This window comes from Amblyomma mixtum, chromosome 2 (genome assembly GCF_055824585.1).
Source record: "Amblyomma mixtum isolate Tamu chromosome 2, ASM5582458v1, whole genome shotgun sequence".
NCBI lineage: Eukaryota > Metazoa > Arthropoda > Arachnida > Ixodida > Ixodidae > Amblyomma > Amblyomma mixtum.
In genome coordinates, this window is record NC_143013.1 from 259,985,879 (window position 1) to 260,008,226 (window position 22,348).

General features: G+C 46.4%; 1 protein-coding gene across 1 annotated transcript in view; it reads right to left on the bottom strand.

Moving 5' to 3' along the window:
- Pp4-19C (protein phosphatase 19C) overlaps positions 1-22,348 on the bottom strand; it is a 35,799-nt gene that overhangs the window by 10,211 nt on the left and 3,240 nt on the right. Inside the window, exons 3-6 of the mRNA XM_089573683.1 lie at positions 21,270-21,422; positions 20,267-20,440; positions 13,724-13,850; positions 6,129-6,318 (exon numbers count right to left, since the gene is read on the bottom strand). Of these exons, the coding sequence (XP_089429809.1) occupies positions 6,129-6,318; positions 13,724-13,850; positions 20,267-20,440; positions 21,270-21,422 (644 nt within the window). The remainder of the gene's footprint in view (positions 1-6,128; positions 6,319-13,723; positions 13,851-20,266; positions 20,441-21,269; positions 21,423-22,348) is intronic.

The window sequence follows — 22,348 nt, forward strand, 5'->3', positions numbered from 1 at the left end:
ATATTCAGTACGGTGTTCCACAAGGTTCTGTTTTGGGACCCTTTTTGTTTAATATTTATGTAAATGATATGGTTAACCTTACATTAAATGCAAAATTATTTCAGTATGCTGATGATACAGCTTTAGTGATATCCCATGAATCTAGCCCACTCGCACTGAAATTACTTCAGTACGACATCAATAAAATAGTAGACTGGCTATCTGGAAATCATATATACATCAACATAAACAAAACTGTGTTAATATGTTTCAGAAATCCGCACAAGAATGTTGATCTTACCCAGTCGGTTCTACTGCATGGTAGCAACTGTGCCAATTGCGAATGTTCGCCACTACCCTACTCGAGCAGTGTTAAATATCTTGGCCTATATCTTGATTCCAACATGTGTTGGTCTTCCCAAATTGACTATTTATTAAAACGACTCCGTGCTCTTTCTGTCCAGCTTTATCGTATAAAATACACTACACCTATAAACTTGCGTCAGACTGTGTATAGATCTTTAGGAGAATCTATCCTTAGATACGGCGTTTCAGTGTATGGTTCTTGTGCACCTTGTAAGATTAAGAAGGTAGATAGTTTCCTGTGCAGAATCTCCACTAATTTATTGTATGGCACTGCTCACGAGAAGTCCGACCATAACACCAGAATGGTTAAAGCAGGAGTTATTCCTCTGCATGACTTGTACTTACAGGTGGTAGTTCTGAGAAATTACTTTTCAGCACAGTTTAAACAGCCAGATAAAAAACCAGAGTCACTTAGGCATATAGCGCGTTATAAAGTTCCCAGGGTTTACACACATTATGGTAAAAGGACACGACAGTTCTATATACCCTACCATTTTAATGAACTACCTGCTCAGATGTTTGGTTGTGATTCGTTGACGGCTGTGAAATCTGGACTGCAATCGTGGTTTGAAAGTTTCAAAGAAAGGAAATACTGATTTGCTTTGTAATTTCTATCTTGTTTTTAAATTTGTGTTCCATTTATTAACTGCAGATTTTTTTTGCTTTACATAATTCTCAATCGCTAAATTTGTTGACTGAACTATATGTAATATTTCGACTTTGTGTTATTGCTTTTTTTTCTTCTTTCTTCTTTTTCTTTATGGATTGTAAAGTGTGCACTTTCAGCGCTAAATTTGTATTCACCGCATGCTGTTGTGACTGCCGTGGCCCGCCCACAAGCGCTTGCGCTTCTGCGGGCACACGCTATGTACTGTGTATATATATCTTGCAATAAAATTCCTGTATGTATGTATGTATGTATGTATACAAGCTAGTTTTAAGTTTGCAGCCGCGTAGCAGCTGCCGCCGTTTCAGCGAGAGTGACCCAATCTGCTTGCACGCCAGCTCCGCTGCTAAGGCGCCGCTAAAATCGATAGTATATACAGTCAAATCCCGTTACAACGAACACCACATTAACGAACATTTCAGATTAACGAACTTTTAAGAAATCCCACGCCGACTGCTTATAGTTTCAAATGTAAAAATATTTCACTACTACGAACTTCAGAATAACGAACATTTCAGAATAACAATCGTTATTTAATTTCCATGTCATCTTAACAACACCTCAGTACTACGAACTCATATCCCAAAATGCGAGGATTCTTAGATTTCAGTGTATCCGTCACGGCAGCCGGAGCTCCAAGCTAGCAGACGACGCAGCGCGAAGAGCAGGCGCCTTGCAACTTGCTTCCCGCAAAAACCTGAGATGGCGCGGGAGGAGAAACATGCGGGCGGAGACTTTTTTTTTCCTTCTCCGTTGCGGTACGCATCACGTTTTTCTTGCTTGTTTTTTCAGTTGTTCGCGTGCTGTCACCCGTGTCAGGCCTGTCCATCTTGTTTTTCTTCTGGTTTTTATTGTGTTCGAAGTGCGTGCCGGCGATCGCGTTGCCATGAGCTCAACAACTCCAACCACGCAGAAGAAGCGAAAGCAGTTTTCTTTGAGTGAGAAAGTAGGCATTCTTCGCGAGATAGAAGACGGGAAGAAGCAATCCGTCGTGGCTAAAGAACGTGGAGTGTCAACATACGGCTCACGAATGTGCGTCTCGAGTATCTGCCGCCGAACTGCACGTCAGTACTTCAGCCACTGGACCAAGGAATAATAAGGAGCATGAAGTCGCACTTCCGGAAGCGCCTTGTTCAGCGGCTGCTCATCAACCTGCGCCTGCAGCGCTCGACAGCCATCAACGTCCTACAGGCTGCGGAAATGCTGACAGGCGCATGGTGGAGCGTCACGTCCACCACCATCCAAAACTGCTGGAAGAAGGCCGGCCTGACGATCACAGATGGCCAACCACAAACCAATGAACCGGCAGCGGAGGACAGTTCGAGCGAGCTTTGGAGCGAGGTGGCCGAGCAGCTAGCCGTCGATCCTTCAGTCACATTTGACGACTATGTCCAGTGTGACGAGGCGACGTGGACCTCAGCGGAGCTTACCACTGGTGACATACTGCAGAGCGTCCAGGGCACGGCGACTCATGATGAGGAATGCAGCGACGACATGGACGATGACGTTACGGCAGCACCCGAAGACCGCGACGAGTCCGTGTCGGCCACAGATGCGTTGGACTGCTTGCGAAAACTCCGCATATTTATAGCCAAAAGCAGCACAGCGACCGAAGGCGTGAATAAGAATGCGGACGGTCTGGAATCGTTCGTTCTGCAGAGTCTCTGCTGCACCCGTCAGAAGACGATCACGGACTATTTCAAATAAATGTGCCTTGTCCGACGATCACGTGTGCATTGTGTGAGAAACGAGTTCAAGGAGGTACCGTTTCAAAGGTAGGACGTTTGCGTTACTGTAATGCTATTGTTATGGCTAATTTTTGGGCTTTCACTATAACGACCTTTCAGAATAACGAACGTTTTCCCGCGGTCCCCTGAAGTTCGTTGTAACGGGGTTTGACTGTATTTCTTTTAATATGAAACAATTAGACTGCCAGTAAGGCAGCGCCATAATTAGAACATTCATTACAGCGTTGGTCAATCCAAAAGCGCCGTCCACTGCGGCTTCGATACGAAACAAGTTAGGCCTAGTGACGACTAGGGAGTACACAGCGCCGTCGTCCGCCGCGCTCGCGGGCGGCACCCTTGCGGTAAGCGCGCACGGAATCGAGTGCTCCGAGCGTTGCGAACGTGTCACCTAAGTACATCAACGATGTGGCAGGGACTGGACATTTCTCGCCGCAACGACGGCAAAATGCGCAGCTTGAGCGCCGTGGGACGCTGCTGTTGTACGCTGTGGCTGCACCATCGGACAAGATCGAAGGCTGCATAAAAGCGCCGTCGCGCAACACTCATACTGCCTATTTTGATGCGTTGTTCTAGGAACGTGATTTAGTGCGAAGAAAGTACGTTCTTGAGGCGGGGCCAGCTCGTGCGCTTTTCGCACTCTACCTTCTTGGTTAACGACGAAAGCCGAGATCGCCGAGCTCGGTTCGCGATAACCACGTTTAGCGGTGTAACCGCGGGTAGCACACCCGTGTGACAAGGGTTGTCTGCCTGCAACTTGTTTGCGTTTTTGGTGCTCAAACATTCTGAGTAAAAAATTTACCCCGCGTAATGATTGCACCCCTAAATTTGCGTCAATTAAAAAAAAAAAGTGCTATCAGTATGCAAGTAAATACAGTATGCCAAGCCAAACAAGTAGAGTAGCTGCTGACAGCTCCCAAATGCTAAAATCTGCTCAGGGCTTACAGGACAAGAGGAAATGGCCTTTGAATGCACAATGCAACAAGACGAGTACAAAAGCGTCACAGTCACTACGCTGTAGAGTAGGATTATAAACTGACGGCAAAATATCTTAAAAATGACAATGCAGTTGTGATGTTCTTAAACAAGCAAATGTTAAAGGCAGCTCTAGCAAGTGAATCCACTTCGACAGGACATAGTTCATTCAATGAAAATCACCTCTACCTTACTCTGCGGCAGGCACAAAAATACACCTTTTCAGTGTTGCTTGCACCATACGATACCACACCGAACGCAGTGATATGGCAATACTCCAATAAAGCACAAGCATGGTGGCTCCTTGACACCCCACTGGCCAAAGCGGGACACTGTAGCCCAATAGCATGCGACTACTAACATGTTCGGCAGAAGCCGGTATGTTTTGAGCTCTTCAGTGCTGACTCAGCACATCTCTCCGCACGCACTGCGGCAAACATGTGCACTGTGTCAGCCTGGGATTGTACCAGGTAGACCGGACCATTGCTCCTGCTCTTCTTCAGACTGCTGGCATGTCTGACCTTGGCTGTTGTGCACACCAGGAACATCGGAATAAAACGCGATAGCGAGCGTGCACAGAAGCTTTACCCAGTTGCTGAGTTACGCTGAGACTGATGCGCAAACATGCTCTCCACACAGCTGGCCCCCCACCAAAATTCTTGGAAATGGAGATAATGGACGATGGCTGCAAGTCCACCCAAGTGTGCGCTGCAATGTTAGTTACCGTATTGAAACAATTGTAAGTCAAGCTATTTTTGTTTCATTTAAAAATCCGAAGTGGGTGGGGGGGGGGGGGGGGGGGGGGAGAGGGGTTGAAACTTTTTATCAAAACCAAAGCATGGTTTTGCCTAGCCATAAATAAAGGCGAGGCAAGCAAGATATCATGGATGCGACAGCGTGGTTGCAATTTTATGTTTGCTCTACGGCTCTCCCCAGTAGCATTTGGCTACTCTGTGTGCTTGTTCAAAGGGATTTTTATTTAACTAATCACCGCGCACTCGGCACTCATGGGAGTATTGATAGTTGATGGAAGGGCCGCTGTTCCAATCACAGCGGCACCGCCACTCGGAACGGCAGTGCTGCCGGGGAGTGTCGTTAGCTGATGGAAGAGCTGACATCACCCTCGCACAGTTTCTCTTTGGCTCTGTTTTGAATTGGTTGCTGGCCACGTTTCACCAGTTTTTAATGTGGTGCTCCATCAATTGCCATTTGCGCTCGCGGGCCGGTAAGCGTTTGGCACTCGTTCACAGCTACATTCAAGATGGCTGTCATTCTTTATGCCAAAGAAACAAACAACTGTGTGTCGGGCCGCAAGTTCGACGCTTCGGAATGGGTGATACAGGTGTAATGAGGCGAAATTTGCAGCAGTTCCACGCGATGCCATGGTGCCGTTGTTTGTGAATTACGGGATTTCGCGGAAGAACAATGTGCTGCGGAACCGCAGCAACGATGACGACAGCAGCACTTGTGAAAATGAAGCGCAAGTGTGAACGAGTAGTCCAGTGACTAATACATTTTGAAATGTACTCACGGGAGGGCCACCTTACAATCATGTAAATCATCATCATCATCAGCCTGACTATGTCCACTGCAGGGCAACGGCCTCTCCCATGTCTCTCCAATTAACCCTATCCTTTGCCAGTTGCGGCTGCCGTATCCCCGCAAACTTCTTAATCTCATCCGCCCACCTAACTTTCTGCCGCTTCCTGCTGTGCTTGCCTTCTCTTCGAACCCACTCCGTTACCTTTAAGGACCAGCGGTTATCTTCCTTTCGCATTACATGCCCTGCTCAAGCCCATTTCTTCCTCTTCATTTCGACTAGGACGTCATTAACTCGCGTTTGTTCCCTCACCCACTCTGCCCGCTTCCGGTCTTTTAACGTTATACCTATCATTTTTCTTTCCCTAGCTCGCTGCGTTGTCCGTAACTTAAGCTGAACTTCTTTGTTAGGTTCCATGTTTCTGCTCTATAGGCGAGTACCGGTAAGATACAGCTGTTGTAGAGTTTTCATGTAAATATGGTAGTCCTAAGGCAGCTACCAAAGCTCTGCCTAGAGCAATGGTGGTGGCTCCATAGAGTCACACACAGTTGAATGTTCTGTACTTGCCTCTTATGCTCTGCTTTGTTTTTGGTTAAGTCAGATTGAAACATTTCATGCAGACTAAGAGAATTCGAGTAAGCGAGGGTCTACATACAAAGTAAACCTTTAAAAAATTTTCTACTGTTCCTTGAACCCCACCTTGCAGAGCGCTAGTTCAAAAACCTCACAACCATCAGGTGTTTTTCATAATAAACAACACAGCACATAGGTTCAAATGAGTCCATTTCATATCTGTTTAAAAAAAATCCGGAGCTAAAAGTAAGTGCACGAGTAGAGAAATGCAGCAGCAAATCACCTGTAGCAGTAGTTTGGTGCAGACCAGACCGTGAGGACAGTCTCGTTGAAGTGCCACTTGTAACCCTCCATAACAAGCTGGTGCGCACGGCAGATCATGTCGATGTGGTTGGTCGCGTTGAACTGCGAGACCACGTCGCTGCCGAATAGGTAGCCTGCTCCTCGGGGGCTCACTCCCCAGCCTTGCGTGTCTGCAAGTAAATAGGATACAGCATTCAGACCTATCACTGCTTAGGACGGAAGGGAAGGTTGTATCTACAAACATGCAACTGTACAGAGCACCAATCACTAACCTGTCATGTCCAAGATACTGAGAAAGAATACATAGTAGTGACAGCATTGCTCCCAGACACAGCACCAAAGTGCCATGGAATCTTCAAGTGCCGTATTTACTCGCGTAATTTGCGCACTTTTTTCCCTCAAATTAATGCTTCAAGCAAGAGGTGCGCAAATTATACGGAGATTTCACGAACATGTCCTAAAAAGCTCTACAAAGGTTGTAACACACAATGTATATACGAAATAATATCGCGCATAAGTTGACCCCGCAACTTGCGCTCCTCGCTGGCCAAAAGAAAGCTAACTCCAAATATAGTAAATCGACACATGCCCCATATAATGAGTACCATATAAACGCGTGTATGGATCGCACCCTTTTTTCCCAAAGGAAATATATATATATAAAAAAAAAGTTCCATGCAAGTGCACTGCCCGGACTTGCCATGACCCATGCGGGAATAGCTTTTTAAATGCAGCACGCGAACAAGACCTTCCCCATGCTGCCCACAAATGGCGCTCGAGGCCGCAGGTTATCATCATCGTCAACTTTTTCCTCCGCTGTGCGCTCTCACTATCTGTACCGGCATCAGTACCACCAGCTTCAGCTTTTTGTGGCTGTAAAAGGCACGGGGGTTGTGGTAGCAATTTTAGCACGGTGGGCAAGCATCTTAATAGCTACACGGCTGGGAGTTTGCTCTCGAACACGGCAAGCGTGCGGCAGGCAGAAAAATCAACATGGGCGGGAAGTCTGTCCAATGATGGCACAACCAAAGGTATGCATTGAGGAACACAAGCTGCAAAAAATTACGAGGAACTTTAGTGGCTAAAGTGGTGAAAGGCGAAAGCCTGAGTGCCGCATTCTGCTACGGCATTGTTCACTTCGCATTCTATAGGTGCATTAATTAACTGCCAATTAATGACGCTTAATCTTTGCCTTTAGGAGTGGAACGCGACAGTGTGTTGTAGTGTGAACGAACGCTGTAATTCTCTGTCATCTCGGTGGACACCTGAACCGCACTGTACAGGAAGGGAGGAAGTGGAGTGAAAGAAGAAAGAGGGGCCGCAATGAAGAAAATGAAAATTGTATTTGAGCAAAGGAAATTACGCAGTAACTGTCACACATATCTCGGTGGACACCAGTCGAAAATTGTATTTGAGGAAAGGAAATTGCACAGTAACTGTCTCACATATTTCGGTGGACACCCGTCAAAATTCCTGGGCAGTGACATCACCTCACGACCATTCGACCAATCTGCAGACAAATTTGCTAACACGTCTTGGTCATGACAGTATGAGCCATTAAAGGCTTTCGCCTTAAAAAGAGCACTTTCCGAGGCAAGCTAAGCAAGTTTCCCGAACTGGAAGAAGAGATGCTCTGCTATGTGAATGAAGTGTGGAACAACGGACATGCTGCGCGACTTCTTGTGGGATGAGCATGCACCAGAGCACAGCACCAGCTCAAAGTACGAAGATTCCGCGAGTGGCGACTGAATGTAGAATGATTGGTGTGTTTTTGCTTAAAATTTGTTTTTTCGCACATCACGTATATGGGCTGCACCCCAAAAATTGACTTACACGCATTTATACGGTCATTGCTCCCTTGTTTTCACTTTACTACATCGTGTTTTTACTATGTGCGAGCTTAGTACAGTGGGGTTTTACTGTATGCCTACTGAGTTCAGCATCTCATTTGGTTTCACCAAAAAAAGGCCACCGAAGTCATTTTGCGCCTTCAGTCATACTACAGTAAAACCTCGTTAAAACGTACCCGCCTAATAAGTACTTTCGTTTTAAAAGTAGTAAAGTCAAGTCCCTGACTCAGCACCCATTGAACATAGTGCATTTTGCATCCGCATAAACCGTACCAGCTTATCGCGGTCGTATCGATTAACACGTACCATTTTCACTTTTCGTCGCACTCACGCGCGACAAATTCATGATGGTAGCACCGACTCAAAGGACGGTTCGGCTAGTGACGCAACAATCTTCCATAAATACCGCCGACGGGACGGCAAGTCAATGACAAATCAGCGGCAAAGTTAACAAGTTCAACCACAGTACTTGATGATACAACTAGCACCATCTTTGGGTTGTTTTTTTTTTGCAGCAGCAGCAGCAATAACTACCCGTGGCCTCCGCGACAGTGCGCCGCCGGAGCCGATCGCGGAGGCCACGAACTACCGCAGTGGCACATCCAACCACCTCCCCTAGCGGGCCCGGTTTTGGGCCAGTCCACACGAACCCCCCCCCCCCCCCTCGCACACCTTAATGGTTCAGACCTTATTTTGAATCCACCCGCTACGAACGTAACTGGAGGAGGATTTGGCGCTAGTGCCGGTAGCGTTTGTAAATTCCTGAACAACGGCCGCGCTAGCGTCAGCCCAGTCAGCTTTCGCACGTGCGACGTTTCTTTGAGCGGAGTGCGCAGAGAGGTTGAGATTTTGCAGTTCCCATCGTGCCGAAGCTTGGGCAGAAACACCGGGTCAGCATCAAAGACAAGTTGGAGATAGTCCATGCTATCGAGAGTGGAGTGAAGAGATCTGGGTTGGCACGCAAGAGAGACCTACCGCTGACAACTGTTTGTGGCATTTGGAACACGCCAGGGAAAAGCTGCTCGGCAATGTTGCCGCCATTGGGAAAAGATGATGGCATCAGCACAAAGACTGTAGCTGGAGAAGGGGCCGCAGCTGACGTGGATGGCGCAGAAGATTGGAGGAATGGCCAGCTGGGAAAGATCTTGAAGGACTATGCGCCTGATGATATATTTAACATGGACGAGTCCACGCTGTTTTTCAAGCTGCTGCCAAATAGAACGCTTGCGTTCAAGGCTGAATTGTGCACCGGCGGCAAGCATCCGAAGGACCGGATTTTGGTTGCATTCGGAGTTAATATGTCAGGAAGCGAGAAACTGCCGCTTCTTGTCGTTGGCAAGTCAGCGAAGCCAAGGTGTTTCAAGAGCGCCCGACTGCTAGCAGAAGTCTTCTACAGAAACAACACTAAAGCGTGGATGACTGGGAAACTTTTTGAAGAGTATGTGCGCCTCATTGACCACCGTTTTGAGGCGAAAGGACCAAGTGTTGTTATGATTCTTGACAACGCATAAGCGCACGTCGCACTGGATGATCTGAAGGCTGTGAAGTTGGTGTTCTTGCCGCCGAACACTACAGCGATCGCCCTGCCCTTGGACCAAAGGATCATTGGAGCTGTTAAGCAGCTGCACAGAAAAAACCTGCTGCGCAGGATGCTGCTAGCACTCGAATGTGACAAGGTGTACACCACTGACCTGCTGGGCGCGATTCACCTGCTGGAATACGCATGGCGACAAGTCGAGTCTGCAACCGTGCAGGTTTCTTTCAGTGCAAAATAAAGGCTGCATGTTTTTTTTTTCTTCTTTCAACTACTACTGATCGCTGGTATTGTTTTTTGGCAGGTAAGTGGGCGATTTTATGCTACTCCTGTTAAGCGGTACTGCCATTTAGTACGTACTTTTTCCGAGTTCCGGCCAACTACAGTTTAACGAGGTTTCACTGTACTGGCATTACCTGCGCAAATGTGAATAATGTGCAGACATGTGCGCATAACGATATGATCCGCTGTACGGCAGCCCGCGATGGTTCTGGCAACGGCTCGAACTCCGCACGCACGTGAGGAACCTTCCAGCTGGCTCTAGCCTGCTTTTTCGCTCGCTTCGCTGACAAAAGTGTGACGGAAATCAGTTGTGCGTTCATATCAATGCGCAGTCACTGTGGCGGTGGTAGTAGGCAACAATGTTAGACCTCTTATTATAAGCGGTGGCTAGTTCCAAAGCACTTTCGCTACAACTTAAGTGCGGAGCACGGTAGGCCTAGTGACACCAAGCAAATGGCATGTAACCAATCTGCCATCGTCCGGCATGATGGGGCGGCATGAAGTTGTAGGAAGCACACCACCACCGATGTGGTCGCACTCTGGTTTCGCATTTTCACCTCAGGCAAGCATCATAATAATTTTTTTTCTTTCTAGTTCCAACGCCCGATACGGGCACTGATACGTAAATGGCGGAGTGACAGCAAGGTTCCACGCGGAGTTTCAACAGGACATGTGGCTGATATGTTCGTAACCGTGTCTGTAATGTCTTTGAAGAATCCAAGAAACCGCATTTCTGCTGTGTCATCCAAAGCACCACTTTCTAAGTGCATGCAACCTCTATTCAGCCAACGTTTATAGATACTTTTTTAGTTCCATAACTCCTCGCAGCGCCCGTAGGGAGCAGGCGGCCTGTCGCCGTCCCCGCCACCGCGGCGCTGCAATCGCGGGTTGAGCTAGGAGAACGAGAGTCGTCTGCTAGCGTGCAGCGTTTTGCATGAGCACTCGCATACGAATCATCGCTGCGCGACCGCTGTTTTTTGTTTCCGGCTCTTGCCCGGAGGTATTTCATAACATACGTGTGCTTAGCGCGTTTGCGAACTTAAGAGCGGTATTCTGAGCCGTGTCACAAGCGGCCGTTTTGTACGGGCATTGACGAAATGCATGCTTCGATTCTGCTTCTTGTGAGATGAACCTAACCTTGCTACTTCATAGGTTCGGATTATCCGCCGAACCAGTTTTTCGCGACTGGCTGTTGTGTCTCGCATTTCGCGCAAAATTACTTTTACGTTTTATTACAGCAATACTGGTGCAAATAAAACCCGCCGCTGTCTCAATGGCTACGGCCCGCGGCTACTTTCCCGAAAGCCGCGAGTTCGATACCGGTGTAGGCGAAATGCAAGAGTAATTCAAGGTCCTTGGCATTTAAATAGAAAAATTTTATTCACAAATCCACTAAACATCGTTGTTGACAGATTTGCTGTCAACTAATTTGTCAGACAAGCTTCGCTTACTTTCGCTCCTTTTGAGCTCTAACGGCACTACTATTTTCCAAGCATTTTGCTCGCGCAAAGAAGTGCATGCGCGTCACTAAATAAAATTAAATTAATTGAGCTGTGAACACCTCAGCATGCTCTGGTAAACCAACACCATTCCTGTCTTTCTTTACAAGAGAATCCAGCACGTTCCAAAACACGTCACCGAACAACTTGCCCTTTCAAGCCTGTTTTATAGCACCCTCTACCGCGCTTACACAGGCAAACATCTTTTCGGAAGGGTACGCGAGACTGTCACTAACATACTCGCGCTCAATAATGAGCATAGCCTCACTCGGCAGAGAATCCTACCTGCCAAGTGCGTCACATTGCGTCACAGAGTTCACATTGCACTTTATTTTTCATTTTGAAAGCCGCATAGCCTGCCAAATAGTACAAGGCTGTTTCTTCTGGTGATGGAACACTGTATCTGTGGTCGTTGGAGGCATTGGAGAGTGTAGAGGTCCCTGAAAGGTATTGCCATCAGCTCCTGCCAGATCTGTTCTTTCTAGCCTTTTTCTGGATGAGGGCGTCGCTACGCTTTTCTCCGAGGCTCTCGAAGGCACTAATTAAGACACGATCAGTTCCCCTCGCACAGTTCCCTTTCACAGCTACTTCAACAGGTGTGTAAAAGAAAGCAGCCTAAATAATTGGCTGAACTTGGTCACTGTAGGGTGGTCTTCGTCACCTCCTAATGACCTCACTAGGCCAAGAAATCTCTGAATTAAAAAAAAATCATATATGAGCATTTCTAGGCTTTTTTAATGTGCCAGTCTAATTACCTCAAGCGGGTCTTGGTTTAACTTCGTTGTGAGTATATAGCTGACGCCCTTGTTGTGTCTATAATGGACAGCACTGACATCAATGTCACCCTCAGGGACTCAATGGTCTGATTTGATGCAGTGAGTTTGATATTTCCTCTTGCTTCCGTACGGATGGCGTTTCTCCGGGCTGCTCTCGTACCCGCTGGTACAGCCGGGCACGAAGCAAGTGGGCATCGTTGCGCTCGAAAGCTGCTTCACGGCCAGCAGCGTTTGTTGTTCTGAGTGCACGATGAGGACCATGTGTTCGCAGAGCGCACAGGAACACAAATGGTCAAAAAAAGGCAACAACAAACCCGCGCACGGGCTGCAGGAGAGGAGCCGCACGCTCGCCGGCGACCGCGCAAACCTTGACTGCAGCGCCCTCTCACCGCCCAGGTATAAGCAGCGCCCGCTTTCAGAGGAGGAGTTACGGAACTAAAAAAGTATCTATAAACGTTGCTATTCAGCCTCGTCGACACTGATATGCCACTGGGCAGACCAGTCTCGGGATGAAAACAGGGGTGCTTTTTAATGCATGCAAAAAAGAAATGCGTTTTAGTAGCCAGTGTAGCGGGTGCATTAATTTCGCGAATACATCCAATGTTCGAGATAATATTTACGGTTTCTGGAGTGCCCAAAAAATCGCGTCACAGCACAATTTTGAAACGACGGAAGACCAAAGCTGACAGATTATTGAAACTAACATTGTTAAAAAATTATCCACTTCAATCTATCAATATTGCAGTCAGATTTCAAGTAAATGAAGTTCCCTTTTCACGGAGATTTTTTGCAACTCTGACCATACACTATTCAGGATCCTGTACTCTTCTGCAAGAGCTACATATAATTTAGTACATGGTGTGTCCCATTTGAAATTAAACAGGTTTATGGCATAGTAACTCTCTAAATGCTGGACAAACTACCACTCTACGGCATCTGATAAATTACAGCAAGAAAGCTAAACTATGCAGAAAGCCTGAAAAGCTTCAGATAATAACTTAATCATATTAACACAAATTTAAGCACCGTCCCTTTTAACTGAAGGGTGATGATACTGGGAAGAAATGAGGAAATGCAGAATTGATACATGTCTATGCGCAGAAATTCACCTGTCTTATTCCCCTCAAAAAAAAAAAAAAGGATGTGAAAAGACATGGGTGTTGAAAATCAAATTTGGTATAAATTACACATTAATAACATACTTCTCTATTTACTTGGCCTTTCTTCATCACTGGCTCAATTTGAAACCTTCAGGCTTTTAAGTACTGGCAGTTAACCTGCGATGTAAACGACAAGCATATGTGGACTGCAGTATAATGAGCGTTGCATTCCACTTGTTCTTGCTGCGCACATCACAGGCTGCCTGTGGCAGCAATGCCAGATAGTTTGGATTGGTTTATGGCGGTTTAACGTCCCAAAGCGACTCAGGCTATGAGGGACACCGTAATGAAGGGCTCCGGAAATTTTGACCACCTAAGGATCTTTAATGTGCACCGACATCGCACAGTACACAGGCCTCTAGAATTCCGCCTCTGGGTTCAGACATTCCAGCTGCTTATACCAAATATTCCCCTAAGTTCTGCCTATCATTTACGGGGCTACAACGACAAAAAAAAAAAAAAAGTGGCACACACCTTCGGGGTCTGACCACAGCAGGTCACACATGGGCCCGTCGTGGGGCACCTCCTGCTTGCGGTCAATGGTGCGGATCTGGTCCAGGGTTTGGATGGATGGCGACAGGCCCCCGTGAACGCAGAAGATCTGCACAGGTTACACCAGCAGCGTGTACAAATTGTAGAAGCGCACCGAACAGGTCTGCTGCTCCAAACCATGCCTAAAATAAAAGTCAGCCGCCAACGATTGAACTTGAAAAAGCGCAGGACACAGGCCTTCGCACTGCGCTCCTTTTTCCATTTCTTGTCCACATTGTTGGCTGGTCTTCAAATTCTTTCAGGTGGCAACTTCCCCAAACCTCCGTTCTCTACCACTGTCAATAGTTGGGACAAACAACGTGATGCTCACCCAAAGAGTGGGCGACTAAGGCGTTTTTGATAAACAAAAGCAAACAATATGCTCGCAACAGGTTGCACCTCCAATGATTAGAACAGCCAAAAGTGTGTATTCGGCCTGAAGTGGCACACATTCATGCATTCCCTTTAATACTGCCTGCAACTGCATTTTGCAGCCTAATATAGATACAGCAAGCATTTGAGCCCAACTCACATTCATCATCAGCCTGACTACACCCACTGCAGGGCAAATGCCTCTCCCATGTCTCTCCAACTAACCCAATTTCATCCCAAAACCATCCGTATCCAGACATAAAACTAAGCAAAGAAACAAAAACAACAAGCAGGCAGAACCGAAAATAACCTTTTGACAAGCTCCACATGAATCGTTTCGTGCACATGTGGTTGAGAACCACATGTGCACGAATGGTTGAGAATTTGAAGTGCTGGAGACGCTGCGACGCATGTGATTCGGTGTAGCCCCTCACCGGTCACGTCATCAATCGCTCAACAACAAAAAGCTAACAAAGCAGGCTACTGAAGCCTTCGAGATCAGCAGCTACAAGCAACTGCCAGGTACAAATCCCGTAGGTCACGCAGCTAGCTCAGCTGCTGCCTCGTCACGCATTTAGGAGGAAGGGGGCTTGCCTCAGGAAGTACTGCAGACTGTTCAAGGAGTTCAAGTTTGTGCAGTAGAGGACACGTGGCAAGATAACGAGGACACAGGGGGTCAGACCCATCACTGAAAGTGGCTCCCTTCAGTTTGAAACCAACTTAATTTCTACAAACTTTTTATCCCCTCCGAGTTTGAATTACGAAGTTCCACAGCACAGACAAAACAGCCATACAGGTGTGTAGACAGCTGTGAGTGAGTGAGTGAGCAGAAATAAAAGTCTGAAAATCAAGCAATAAGCTGCAACAATACTAGAATTTTAGCCACGGTTACACACAAACACAGCAGGAAGCATGACAATGTCACAAATAAGCCTGAAAAATCAAGCACGGACCAAGGTTCCAGCATTTAAAAACTGGTTCGGCGACTGTACTGTGCGGCACCAAAAACATCTCTCCCAGGGGTGAGACGGCCAAACAAAATCGGTTTTTAAGCAGCTCTTGGAGCAGAAAAGTACAAAAACTGGAGCAGCTGTGGAGCAGAGGTGCCTTATGGAGAAGTTACTGAGCGGAAATAGAATATATGCATATATATATATATATATTTTTTTTTCACAGCAATATCAGCATTTTCGGGCAACTTAAGAGCACGAACGCTGCAAATCTTCACTAAAGCAAACTCGCATGGCTCTATGAGTAGTACGATGGAAAGTTGTTGTGCTGCACAATAAACCAAGAAGCGCTACGTTCGTAACTCGAAAGGTCTTTGCGACGAGGCCAGGGGCGTAGCCAGGGGGGGGTGCTTATGGGGCTTCAGCCTCCCCCCGAAATTTTTTCGAACTGTCATGCACCGCTGACCAAAACAACCACCGGCGCCAGAAGTCATTCTGGATTTTGTCACCTACAATGTCTTCTTCAGACTAGAAAAGACATTTTGGAGCGAACATTGCTAGATCGGGTTGGATTTCATGGCAACACCCATGTAACGCATGTCACGCAAGGAGCCCCATCCTAGCACATGCTTTCAAGTGCCTATCGATGGCAAGCGGGCTCGTTGCGGCATCTCGCGGCGGCCGCAGAGTCTATGGAGCCATGCATTTCAGCTCGGAAACTTAGAGGGTATAAAGTTCTCAAACTTTTGACGCGAAAGCTGCACTGAGATTCCAAAATTCCTGCTTTAGATTTTCAAATCGGGAACTTCAATTAATTTAGTATTCTTATATTTTACATATTTTTGCATATTTTACAGAACTCGTTTATACATGTGCTCGCTGTTGCGACTAAAATTTCGGAGCAATTACTCGCAGTACATGACCGGCGACAGCTGCTGCTGCGCAGTACACTGGAGTGAAGGGCAGCGTCACTGAGATTTCTCGCTGGCCGTTGCATATGCACAAAAATGTAAAGGTTCTTGAACAACAAAGATTCATTAAAATATTTGTCCTCCACTTGCTCATTTCATGGGCTTTACGTGTTTCATATCAGCGGCATGCACTGTTTTGCTCGTATCAGATTGATACAGCTCTAGACTTCATGTGATATTTTCTTTACTAAGTAAATACGCAACAACATGGAAGCATTGGTATCAGTTATCTCTGCCATGATTTTTAAACATCCCAATACATTATTTTATTTAAAATATACATATTTCACTTGTATAGGCAGTGCATAGCGTTAACTAATAGACAATGACATTGTCGATGGCAACGCATTTATTATTATTGCGTTTGATCTCTCCACAAATTCTATGAGGCGGCCGTGTTGCAACATGAGCCCCCCCCCCCCTGAACAAAATTTCTGGCCACGCCACTGGACGAGGCTGCAATAAATAAAAATCCGGCGTGTGGAAATCACAGTGAAACCTTGTTATAGCGAACAAGTAAAAAATTGTAAATGGTTTGCTACAGCCCGCAATTTGTAATATAAAATTTCGTCGGAAACGTGTGCAACAGCGGCGCAATTTAGTCATCGAAGGGACAGCAATTCTGGCGGTCCTTACTAGAGAAACGGAGGGACGTTTTTTTTCCAGGTTATGGCAGCATTTCGAAGGCCGCAAAAAAAAAACGAGCACCAGTTAGGTTAGCTTCCCCGCACAGCACCGCAAGCCCAGGTTAAGTGGCGGCTACGGTGGCTACCTCTATAACAGCAGCGTCGCCGGGAAAGCGGTCTGTCAACAGTGAAAGCTATCGCTGTTTTCACCACCCCTGCAACAGTTGACACGAGCGCAGGATTGTTACTGCAAGCTTACAACTGCCAGCGCTGCTGCTTGCCGGAACGCGCATCCAGAGCAGACTGCCGGACTGCAAACCTACATGCGTATGCTGGTGAATGCGAGACAAAAGTGCAAACCTTGGTGTGAACACTTGCCACATCACCACCAGTCATTCATGCAGTGCGGTGAAGCCTGCCGCCTACCATCCGAACGGGCACAGTTTGGTGCTGAGGAGCTTGATATATCAGTTTCATGGCCAACCACGTTCGATGTATAAAGTAGAAATTGCATGCATTTGTCAAAAATATTTACAAAGAGTTTGATAAAGGCAATAATTTGTAACATATCCAGGTCCGACTGCATAAATAATGCGTCAGCCAGTGGTTGGCGCAGTCCACAGGCCATGCTGCACATTATGCTATAAGCCAAGAAACTTCAGCAATCACGCATTGTAAAGCATGCCTCTTGGTGCCACTCTGCACTTCTCAGTACTTCACATGATTCTGGCCAGTGTGCATTGCATTTGTTCCTGGCTGTGAAGCTAGGCCGGGACAAAGTCTGCTTGCAAGAAAAATGATGGCTGGGCAGACTGAGAGGAGGCATGTAGAAAGAAGCGAGTGCCTCTGCCCCGTGACTCAGGTTTGTTCTTTCAGGGTAAGAGCCTTGAGGTGTACAGGTATCAAATCTAGATTGCAAATTGAATATGTTCCGAGTAATTTTGAATATATGTAAACAAAATATACAGGCAATAAACATCCATGAAAACTGAACTTTACTGCGTTCACTAAAAAGTTGCATGGAAAAGCTTACAGAATGGTTTTCTACTGTTATGTCTGAATCTTGAAACAATATGAGGTGGCGAGGTATTTCCTCACTGGCGCAGTGATGTCAAAAAGACTGCTATTGGAGTGGCAGGGCAAAACGCAACGAGACAACTTGAGAAACAACGAGTGGTAACTTGGGTTTCCAAAGTGTGCCGGACCATTCCTTTTGCGCTTCTGCCTGAAGGCAGAGCACTGGTTCTGGAATGCGGCCAAGCACGGACCATTCTCGACAAGACATGAAGTGCCTACGTAGTTCTCACGTATCAGTCTCACAGCACTGACAGCCCCATGATGAATGAAAATGACGTCCCAAACTGAAGGTGCACAAAACGAAAAGCCGTGAGATGCAGCAACGAGGGTCACACTGTACAAGACGCAACTGCACGGGGCTAGCTCTGAAGCCTCTGCTTTTGTCAATCACTTTTTCTTCTCCCTTGCAGCTCAAAACACACAGTTCCCAAGTTCTAATATATGAAAATGTGTAGGATTATAGCAGTCACCGCAAACCAAACACCCGCATGCATGCAGCAGCTTCACCCATTCCGCGATCTTCCCAAATCATGCTTTCACGTGTGCTGCGTCTCTCATGCTTCAGTGGCCGAAAGTGACTGTGGCACTGGCACTCATTCACCTTCTTTGCCGACACATTCCTCACCAGTCCCCGCCTGCACCATGGCCCAATGTAATGACATGCCGTGTGATGCTGCACATCATTTTCTTACCCACTAGCACCCAGCAGCTGCACCAGCCACTCGTTCTCAACTGCCGGCAGCGCATTGCATTCATGCAAAGCCTAGTATCACCGTGCGTACTGACTCTCGATTTAACGTGGGAAGAGCAAGTCAACTGATGCGACAAGCGTGAAATGCTGCCTAGTGAACTCCGTCTGGAATCTACGACGACCAGCAGCAGTTCGGATCAGCGAAAAATCCCTTAAGGGGGGACACTGGTCTTGAAAAGAAAATTTTATTAATTAAGTCGTAGTAATGAAATTTTCAGGGCACCTGTATTTTTGTGCGGTGATTCTAGGTATGTCATTTGGTTTGGTTTTATGGGGTTTAACGTCCCAAAGCAACTAAGGCTATTTAATTTCATGTAAAACAATTCCTTGAGCACTTATGCACTTTTTATGCAAGTATTTTGCGGAGAGTTTTGAAGAAAATTTGCTGCAGGAAACTCGCTGAAATGTATGCGATTGGGTTCTCTTGACACCAAGGAATGCAATAAGGGTGAAATTATCATCCTGGTTCTAATAGAACTTGAGTTATAGGGTACTGAAGCTGCCACTTCAGAAACAGGAATACACACTTTCCTTCTCATTTCTGAAGCGACAACTTCAAAACTCTATAACTTAAGTTCTGTGATAGGCAGGAAGACAATTTCACCCTTATTGTATTCCTTGGTGTCAAGAGAACCCAATGGCATACATTTCAGTGAGTTTCCCGCAGCTAATTTTCTTCAAAACTCTCCGCAAAATACTAGCATAAAAAGTGCATAAGTGCTCAAGGAATTGTTTTACATGAAATTAAATGACATATCTAGAATCAGCACATAGAAATACATATTCCCAGAAGATTTCGTAACTGTGACTTCATTATTAAAAATTTTTTTTTCAAGACCAGCGTCCCCCATTAATTCCAAAAAATTTGAAAGGTTCATATCACTAACCTTTACTAACGAAAGCCAGAAATTTGTATTATACTGAGGAAAAAAATAAGTGTCAGGCTTGCATGGTCTTTGCTGCTCGAAACATGGCGGAGAAAATCCCATTTGTATCAAAGTGGTGCAATTGGCACAGCTGTTCCACCCCTGCTATCCTGTATGCTCCAGCACAGTGACTGCAAATGGCAGCAACAAAAGGAGAACACATGGCAATTCTTTTTGGTCCCTCTGCCTTGCTGCAGATATCTGCAAGCAGTCCAGCTCAGTTACTTGACTCAGCAGGTGGAAGACGCGTATGCCACGTTTGCTTCACTGCATTATGGTCTGAATGGTACTTCCCAACTTGCCTCTACATTTGCACAGCAAAGTGACAAGGGCCTAATTTCTGCTGTTCCCCATCCTCACTGGCTACTACAGACTAACATGCTGGGTTATCAAAAGCAACTTGCACAGCTTCAACACAATCTGGGAATTATGGTTCTTTTTTTGTCACACAGTTCAATCATGAGGCTGGCCACGAAACCCCATAGAACTTGCACCATGGTACAAAGCAGGTGTGCCTTCAGATTTAAGTTTCCGCAACATGGGCCAAGTATGGTGTGTACAACGTTGCTTGCTCCTTGACAAATATATATGCCACGGAGTGTTTTCGTTCCTTCAAAGTGAGAGCATGATAGTATGGGGTAAAAGACAAAGAGCCAACAGTATTTTGCCATAGTGGTCAAGCCCATAACAGCACGTCATACTCCCACTATCGAGCGAGTCAACCTTAGATTGAGGAGAAAAGCTGCACAAACCTGCCAGTGTTATAAAAGACACGACGTTGCCAATAGAGTCCTACCGTTGATCCCTACCCACCTTGCCATCAATGACAGCAGACAAGGAGAGGTAGTCGAAGATCTCTGTGCAGTAGCGCCACACGGTGATGGAACCGTACTTGCGCAGACACTCGTCGTAGAAGCCGTACACCTGCGTGATCTGCCGGCTCTCATGGTTCCCCCTGATCAGCGTGATGCGGTCTGGGTAGCGGACCTGTGCACACAACAGCAGCACATTGGTCAGCTCACTCCTGGGAGGCTACTAAGCACTGATACACTCTGTAGATAAATAACAACAAAAAAAAACAGTACACATTGCTGCTTCAGTGTTTACTCGCAAAAAAACAAAAACACAAAAGCAGTGACGTGCTGTAATGCAGTGCAGGCTTGGACACCAAGTGAACCATGCAATTTCAGTCTTTGACCACAGGAGGACACAATGCTGTAAATCTGTGGACAAGTTTGGTTTGGTTTATGGGGTTTAACGTCCCAAAGCAACTCAGGCTATGAGGGACGCCGTAGTGAAGGGCTCCGGAAATTTCGACGACCTGGGGTTCTTTAACGTGCACTGACATCGCACGGTACATGGGCCTCTGGAATTTCTCCTCCAAAGAAATTCAACTGCTGCGGCCGGGATCGAACCCGCGTCTTTCGGGTCAGCAGCCAAGCAATCAACTCAAAATCTGTTTCCAGTGCCACCCAAGTAGTGCTCTTTCCTAACTTCTCGTTTACCTGTGTTTGTTTTTTGGCTGGTGTTTTTCCCATCAAAGAAATATGGAGTCAAACAAAACAGTCTGCAGAGTGAAAATGCAATGCGTCTAACAGCAGAGCCATAAAGTAACATACTGGAACTAAACCATCCATATAAATCTTCTCCATGTGATGCCAAGCAGCAGGGCTAACACAAGTAAACATTTCACATTTACACTGTCTACAAGACAGAACGCTTTTTCTAGGATTCTGAAAAGCGCCGCGAAAGCAATGGCTGCCAAAAACTTTCCATAGTCCAGTGCGCAAGTGAGTTCCTCAAGCTGGGCACTTGCCTTAAGGGCGAGGAGCAAGAGAAATGTCTCTACGCTGTAGAAGCCCCGGTCGACGAAGTCTCCCATGAAGAGGTAGTTGGTGTCAGGGACATCTCCGCCCACCTTGAACAGCTCTTTCAGGTCATAGAACTGGCCATGGATGTCACCACAGACCTGCAGTGGCAATCAACGGGCAAGGTATCATATCGAAGCAACACCTAAATTGACCCGCATTACTCACACAACATTAATTTCTACTGTAAGCGCTGAAACCTGAGCAGTGTACGGTTCGCTTAGACGGCACAACCTGCAACTGAGTTAGTAAACTTTATTCTACTAAAGAAATATGCGCTCAATATCAGTGTAACACAAAGACGTACAACACCACATCTGCAAAACAACTTACCCCAGAAAGTGAGCCAATGCCAAAAAAAAAAAAAAAACCTGAATCCCTGTTTATTCAATTTACTAGAGGATTTCACGGCACTGGTGCTGAGCCTCCACCTCAGGCTTAAATTAACATCTCGGCATTATTTAACAGCCAACAAAAACCGTATGGCTTACAGCAGAACACACTGTGTTTCATATTTTTTTGGTGTTTTGAGCAGAAAGCACAAACACAATAACATATGTACCAGCGGGAATTACGACTCACATAAGCGTGGTTTCCAAAATAGCCACACGTACCAGCACCGTGTGCATCATCACTGTCACCAGGTAACAGCGAAAATCTGACAGTTGTTAAATGTAGTGCTCAGGCTTTCTGTATATCCTGGCTTCAAACCAGCATGCTTGTTTTGAACGCCACATTAAAGGTGCACTGGAGAGAAACCTGAACCCGTCTTTTTGCCGCAGGAACTCGATCTACACATTCCCAGCATTCTTAAGAACTTAGATTTATTGCACAAGTAAGCTAAACTGGGCTAGTCGGAGCAATTGCATCTTCGAAAAACGTAGCGCGATTTATTGCCCTGTGTGGCCGATTTCCCTAATTAAATTGGATTAACGTTCGACTCCCGCCTTTTTTTTTTATTCCCCCATGGAAGGAGTCGACCAACGCATGGAGTGAGTGCCTTTCAGGCAGTCAAGTGGAGACTTTG